The sequence below is a fragment of the Scophthalmus maximus genome, chromosome 22 (assembly GCF_022379125.1).
Source record: "Scophthalmus maximus strain ysfricsl-2021 chromosome 22, ASM2237912v1, whole genome shotgun sequence".
Taxonomy (NCBI): domain Eukaryota; kingdom Metazoa; phylum Chordata; class Actinopteri; order Pleuronectiformes; family Scophthalmidae; genus Scophthalmus; species Scophthalmus maximus.
In genome coordinates, this window is record NC_061536.1 from 2,888,388 (window position 1) to 2,895,939 (window position 7,552).

General features: G+C 40.8%; 1 protein-coding gene across 1 annotated transcript in view; it reads left to right on the forward strand.

Annotated features, from left to right (window-relative positions):
* Positions 1-2,288, forward strand: part of nxph1 (neurexophilin 1) — a 38,227-nt gene extending 35,939 nt beyond the window's left edge. The window contains exon 2 of the mRNA XM_035621439.2: positions 337-2,288. Within this exon, the coding sequence (XP_035477332.1) occupies positions 337-1,074 (738 nt within the window). The 3' untranslated portion in view covers positions 1,075-2,288. The remainder of the gene's footprint in view (positions 1-336) is intronic.
* Positions 2,289-7,552: the final 5,264 nt, after the last annotated feature.

Here is a 7,552-nt window from a genome sequence, read left to right on the forward strand (position 1 = left end):
CTTGCATGTGAACAAATTTCATATGTTTGCATGTCCCGCTGACGAAACACATCCTTGGAATGAATTATCTGAAGATCGCCCATGAATAATTCTAAATAACACAGATTTTACCAGCAAAACCTCTTGGAAACATACAAGTTTTCATACCAAAAAATTGTGTCTATGCAGATTTCAGTTAAAAGTTAAATGAGTCCTTTCCCATTGTCAGTAAACACGTTTGGATTTCTGTTCCGACTGAAAGTGAGGTACTAGCTGCTGACTCTGTAGGTGGTGTCACCAAAATACATATATTAAATATCAGCTGATATAAGTTTTTTTTTTTTCTCCCTTTCCCAGGTTACAAGTGCCCATGTCAAGTCAGGTAGCCCCAAATCAACGCTAAAGCATATATGGACAGAGAGCAGTAAGGATATGTCAATCAGCAGGCTGCTGACACAGACTCTGCATGGCAAAGAAAACAGCACAGCTTTGGACCTTCACTATGACACTCCAGAGCCCTACTCGGAGCAGGACCTGTGGGACTGGCTGAGGAACTCCACAGACCTGCAGGATTCGCGGCCGCGGGCTAAACGGCGGCCCATGGTAAAGACGGGAAAATTCAAGAAGATGTTTGGCTGGGGGGACTTCCACTCCAACATCAAGACGGTCAAACTCAACCTGCTGATCACTGGTAAGATTGTGGATCATGGCAATGGCACCTTCAGTGTTTACTTCCGCCACAACTCCACAGGTCAGGGCAACGTGTCCGTCAGCTTGGTCCCTCCCACGAAAATAGTGGAGTTCGATGTGGCGTCACAGCAGTCCGTCATCGACGCCAAGGATTCAAAGTCCTTCAACTGTCGTATTGAATACGAGAAGGTGGAGAAAGGTGCCAAGAACACGCTCTGCAACTTCGACCCATCCAAGACCTGCTACCAGGAGCAGACCCAGAGCCACGTTTCCTGGCTCTGCTCCAAACCTTTCAAAGTCATCTGCATCTTCATTTCCTTCTACAGCACCGACTACAAACTGGTGCAGAAAGTGTGCCCGGACTACAACTACCACAGTGACACACCCTACTTCCCCTCTGGCTGACAGTCCCATACGCCCAGTCACAACATGGACGAGCGGAGCACAGAATGGGGCGTCTACCTATTCCAGAGAAATATGTACATTAGCCTTTCTGTCCTGATACGTGTCCACACCAGAGTGTCAATCATCACAAACGATTTCCCACTTTAGCATTCCGGCGTTTTTGAGATAGCAATTACTTTTATCTGTTAACTGTTGTTGAAAGAAGTTGGAACATAAGACTGTAATGTGCATACAATGACATGAAGAAACTCTGATTACTATAGTTATTCTTAATTAGAAGGTTTTTTTTCCTGAATTATGTTTAATCCCTGTTAAACTATGTGTAGGGTTTGTTGGAACTCATTGGTCCTTTGGTGGTTTTTTTTCTTCTTTTGGGTTCTACCTATTGTTGTTTGCTTTAGTTCACACTCCCTGTCAAACTAAATGTTACCAACTTTGTTTTCCTCTCGAAGCATTTTTCATATATAATACTTAAATTCTCTGGACACCATCATATCGATTGTTTGCCTCTGCTGTGCTATTTACGCTCCGCAGTTCATCCTGCATAACTAGAAAACGAAAATTAACTCCTCACTTAAAAATAATAATAAAAAAAAAAAATGCTAGTTGGATGCCCGCGAGGCGTCTGAAAAGGGGGAGTGAAGACATTAATGTGAGTTTGATGCTTTTAGAAATGTGAGGTGGTCTTATCTATCTATGGGTGAGCTTGGACTCAGCACGCGTCTCCCTCAGGTGATTCTCATTCAGGAGGGAAACTGTTGGTAACATGCTCAGACACTGTAACACTGTCAATCGTCTGCTGTGTTCCTTCCAGTGCAGGCAGACGTCGATTTCTTTGGGTGATTGCTTCACTCTCGGCTGATTGAATGTCCGATCACCTGACCGATTGATCAGTGACTTGTTCGGGGAGATGGGGCTTGCTCATTGTCACTTAATATATCAACTGTAATGTATTGAATTCTATATCCTAGAGCCTAATTTGTATGAATGGTTTGTATTGTACATAGTTTATCCCAATTGCGCTGCTTCTATACATGCCCCCATGAGCTGTATTCCCCTCTGCGCTAAATCCTCTTGTTCACCCCATCTATGCTCGTTTTTGGTTCTTCTAGCAAAGAAAATGATGTTGCTGCCCTAGATGTGAATTTCATGATAACAGCAGTCCTGTAAAGAAGCTGTACAACTGATTAAATATATTAAAAGTATTGATTTAAGTAAAGAATTTTCTTTACTGGGTGTCGGGTAGGGGTGGGGGGTGGGACATGTACATATGAATTAAAGAAGACAGTAAATTTTATCAAGTGAATGCCCGTTGGTTGAGTTCTTGCTGTGAGTCTTGTTGTGATAATGAAGTCTGGTTTCATATCACTACACCTGTCAGCCGTGGAAGGACACCAGTGTGTAGTAATATACTAAATTAGAAATGAACTTGGAAATTATAGTATGTATCCAAATTAGTACAGTGTTTTGTTAGAAAATGCCTGACTTCCCTTTTTAAATTCAATATTTGTGAAAACTAATCATACTAAGATAAATTGTCTTACTCTCAGTAATCAACAGGGGAGGTTTCATGGTGATATCTTAGTGAAAAAGTTGTTCCCTAGTCACTTCATATCTCGTATTAGGATAATTTTGAACAGATGCTTGATGACGGAAAAATCTCTGATCACAGAAATCTGCTCTCAGGCAATTAGATTAGATTTTTTTAAACACAAATAAATGCCCAAGCAGCCACAATATGATTAAGATTAGGGATTAATCACGTCTGCCAAATAAACAATGGAGTTATGGTTAGTGTATACTCACAACAAAATTGTTGTGGCGGTTAGGGCGAGTGTCCAGGAAAGATTGTGCTTATGGTTTGAAACGAGAACAAATAGAACATTTATTGTTTATCTCTCCCAAATGGCAATGGTTGTTCATGAAAACAGATTCTCAGTCATCCAAGTCATGGTTATCCAAGAGAGAAAAGTGAATCAGTGGAATTTGGACTGGGTTGTAGATACAGTACTTTGAGATGTTTCCCCACTCTCATCTTTAGTTCATCATTGAAACATCTTCAAGTATCTACAGCCAAGTCCAGTGCCCCTCGGTTCAACTTTTCCTTCAAACTGAAAACCTTTATCCATATGTACGACAAAGAAATTGGACCCTTGGTGTGCAGAACCCTGAAGAAAAATATCAGTGTTGTGCTGTTCTCCTGTGCCATCTCAAACTTGAGTTCAGAGTTTGCGCAATATAACATTCATTGGCATAACTAACTCAAGTTTACCGAAGCTGTAGACGGTCAGTGTACAGTATGTATCACTGAAACATTATCGATAAATTCCAGTGGGATTGCAGTACTGGCCAAAACACTTTGCCCCACCCAGCTCCTGGCAACTGGACAAGAGGACAGTCCCCCTCCATGGTCCCTGTCATCCAGCCCCCAGAAGTAATACAGATAGGTATGTTAACACTATTGTGAATATGATAAATATGTAAACAAATACAAATACCGGATGCTATGCAGAGTATCTGATTTATTTCGTCATTCAAAGCAAAGAATATAATCATATACGTTTTTTGTTCTGTGTAATGTTCGTAATAGCAACTGTACAGTATATAATGGTTATGGGTCATGATGAGATTTGGATAAATGGATTATTTTTGCCACTGTACAAAAAATGTAACGTAAAATGTAATAATTTGTTATGTTTGTCTGATTGATCTTGTTCTCTAGTTTTAATCAATAATTTTATGTCCATGTTAACATGGGGTGTATTACAGGAAGCACATTTAGTGAAAATCCTGATCTGAGGAAATGTGTTTACTTAAATATGGCACCTCTAGAAAATGTAATTTTTTAATAAAAACTGCATTTTCACATCATGGACCATTATCATTACACTATTACTAAATACACATCACATGGGGGTTATGTTGTTGTATCTCACATTGTACTGTACGCAAGCAGAAGAAATGTGATTCTGTTATGTCAACTAATCAGTGGGTGTGGCCACCAGCCAGCAAACTGAGTGAAGTTTTGAAGAGAAATTTATTTCAGATTTCAGTCTTCTTGAGCTCATCGTCTGTGACAGCTATAATTCTTTGCTCTTTGACAGATTTTTTTTCTGGTTCATTTCTGCAGAAAAGACGTCAGGAGGCACTAAGAAGTCGTCACCAGTGGTCAATGATATATTTCAACTGTGGCTGCAAAATGTTCAAAACCAGTTAGTCCAGGTTAAACTGCACCAACCACACACTATCTGAAACTCTCACTGTAGACCATTGATATACATTGTCTGGCCTGCGGGCAAATGGGGGCCCTCATCAACGTCTTGTGCTTTGCTACATCTATACTTACTACTGCTACTGCTACTATTAACACTTTTATTAACGGACATGACAACTCTTGCAAGCCTCTTAACATGAAGGCCACAAACAACCCATAATGCAGCACTGTAAGCAGTAGAGAAATCTTGACCTATTTTTTTATCCATTTATTCAGCTTAGGCGCTGTCTCATTACTCTTGTAATCATTAATGGAAAAAAGAAAACGCCGGCCGTAGTTAAATTTCATCGACACCATCATCCTTAAAAGACATTCGAGTCAAGGCTGAATCCAATGTAACATTTTTTTTTTATGAATTGACACAGTTCATTGACACAACTCACTCTTTCACTATTGCCGCGTGCTTTTTAAAGATAAATGTGTTTTGCTACACGTCATTATTTCTGGGTCCACTCAAAGGTAATTTATTCACCTGCTGCCACGCTGCCACGTAGTATTGAAACCCCATTGATGATGACTGTCTCTCATTCACCAAACACGTACTTACCTCAGAGTGAACTAACTGTGCTCAGGATTGAAAACTCTTTTTCTCATCCCCGGGTTCTTCAACTCAGAATTCAGGTATAAAATCAGAGCTGTAGAAACCAGCTCTCTGGTACAGAACCCTGGAGAAAATCCTCGTGGTGAGGGCTACCTGCCAGAGCAGACTTTCACATCAAAGGTACAAAAAAAGCCCACAGTGCATCTGTGCCACAACCAGCCAAAGTCAGCTCTGAAGCAGAACGACTTTGACTTGACTTATATTTGTATATTTTGTTTTTACTGTCTCTCTTATTAAAGAATGTATACCAAGTGATTTACAGTTAAATTCCCTCTGTAGCATTGTAACCAGAGACAAGATACATATCAGTTTCCATTGTAACACCCCATTTTTTCCAGGTACTGATGTTGTATGTAATGCATATTCTAATTTAGTAAGAAAAGCAACAATTAAAACTGATCAAGTAATAAAGGTAAATGGACTGTATTTATATAGCGCTTCTCGAGTCTTATCAACCACCCAGAGCACTTCACAGAACTGTTGACATTCACCCATTCACACACATATTCATACAGCACATGTGCTTTGTCTATCAGTCATGCATCTCATTGACACGCTGCCCGCACGGTGTCAGGGGAAATTCGGGGTTCAGAGCCTTGTCCAAGAACACCTCGGCATGTGGAGCGGACATGCCAGGATATGAAACACCTAGCCTGGCGTAGTCAGACCAATACTCAAATACGTGATAGTCTGGGGCCTCTCGGTTCATTTTCGATTTCCAAGAGGCGTCACCAATGGACGCTGATGGTACGTCTGTTTAGCGATGCAAAAAATGTCAACAGAGTAGAGCGTACAGAGAGGAGATTCCTGTGATGATGATTCCGCAATGTTTGCGAACGAGTATTGCCGTGTTTGTGGGAGAATTTTCAAAATAGCTGTTACTTTCAATGTAATTCTCGTTCTTTAGTGGCAGCCTTGGTTGTTTTCAGAAGTCGCTTCTGTCTGCGTCGTGCTCTTAACCCCGCCCATTATCAGATAATCGGTTGTGATTGGACCGGCAACATTTCTGCCGGTGGGAAATCACCTTCCAATGGAGGGGATCCAGACCGTATTCTGGCAGAGCAAATTCAAATGAGTTCCCAGAATTCGTCTGTGTCCCAGGCTACGAAACACTGACCCTCTCATTCGTACTCTGCTACCTCCTGAGCCACAGCCGCCGAGGACTGAGTGCTTCATGTTGGGTTGACGCACATGAATGCATTTGTGGCCAAAGCATTGTATTTACAGAAGCTAAAAATACATATAGATGATGAAGCCGTGTTTTTAAAGAGCAAAATAAAATAAAATAAAAAATAAACGGATTATATGAAAGATCATCACATGCACAACCTCGAGCCCACTTGTACTTAACTTAAACAAGACATGTTGTTTTGCTGGAACAGTATGAACTGGAGTCTGGAACAGAGACAGTCCCTTACCGTCGTGTTGTGTGTCTAAGAAAGAAAACCATGGTTGAATTTAATTTCAGTGAAGACACTGTACTGTGCAAGTGTTTGTCCTTGTTGAACAGACAAATGTACAGAAGATATGCCTGTGTCCATATAGTCTGGAAAGAGTAAACACCAACAGGTAAGCATGTAATCACGTGGCGGTAAGAGCACTTCAAGGTTGCTTTGCTATTCAGTATTTTCTGCCTCTTGGATTTTTACTCGAAGGCTTTCAAATTATTTTGAATTTACATTGAAAGCCAACAGTACAGATCCCTATGCATTGTAATTTATATGATGACATTTAACTTCAGTCTAAAGAATTGTATCAGTTATGCGATTGTGCCAGATGTTCATCTGTCGAGCAATATGTTTTCATTTGTCCACATGAGGCCCAAGACTTACTAATGTGCTCCCTCATCCTTTAACTTCATCTAAAAAATAACTAATCAAATAAATGCAATACATAATCTGACCACAGGGAAGTTTGCAGCAGTTTGTGTTTGTGGATGCAGGCCCATGGAGAACAAACTTTGCACTCGAGTGTGCCGGTTGCCACAGAGTGCTGGATCACGCAGATGCTGCACCGAAACCAGTCACTACACAGAGGTGCTAAAGCAGAAGTCTCCATGAAGACAACAAATAAATAATCATTGAACATTTGTGCTTCCACACAATGTGTTATTTGATACAATGCTTTTAAAATGTGTCTCAGTTGTGCTATCACCTGGTGAAACCCAGTTATCTTCACAAATACAATTTATTGTTTTACTGTATGTAGGAAATGACTAATAAACTAATGATTAATTACTTAGTATGTGTCATGATAAATTACGCAGGCTCCATATTTCTCATATGCCTAGTGTCTGTGGAAAAGCATCACATTGCTTTAACAGTGGAAGCGACCCAGAACACAAAAGCCCCCGCGCCTCAATTTAATTACTTCTTGGAGCTTCCTCTGATCTCGCACCAAGTGTGATTGACCAGATTTCCTAATAATCCAGCGTGCCAGAAAGTTGGACACGTGGAGGCGAACTTGTATTTTTTCGGTCCCTGGGAGATGTGCAGATCGGGATGCGAGACTGATAGCGTCTGTTCTGGGACTCCACAGTGGCAACTGCCATTGAATCCTCCAACTCAGGCAGTTAGGATCAGCAGTCGGCTTTAAACAGATTA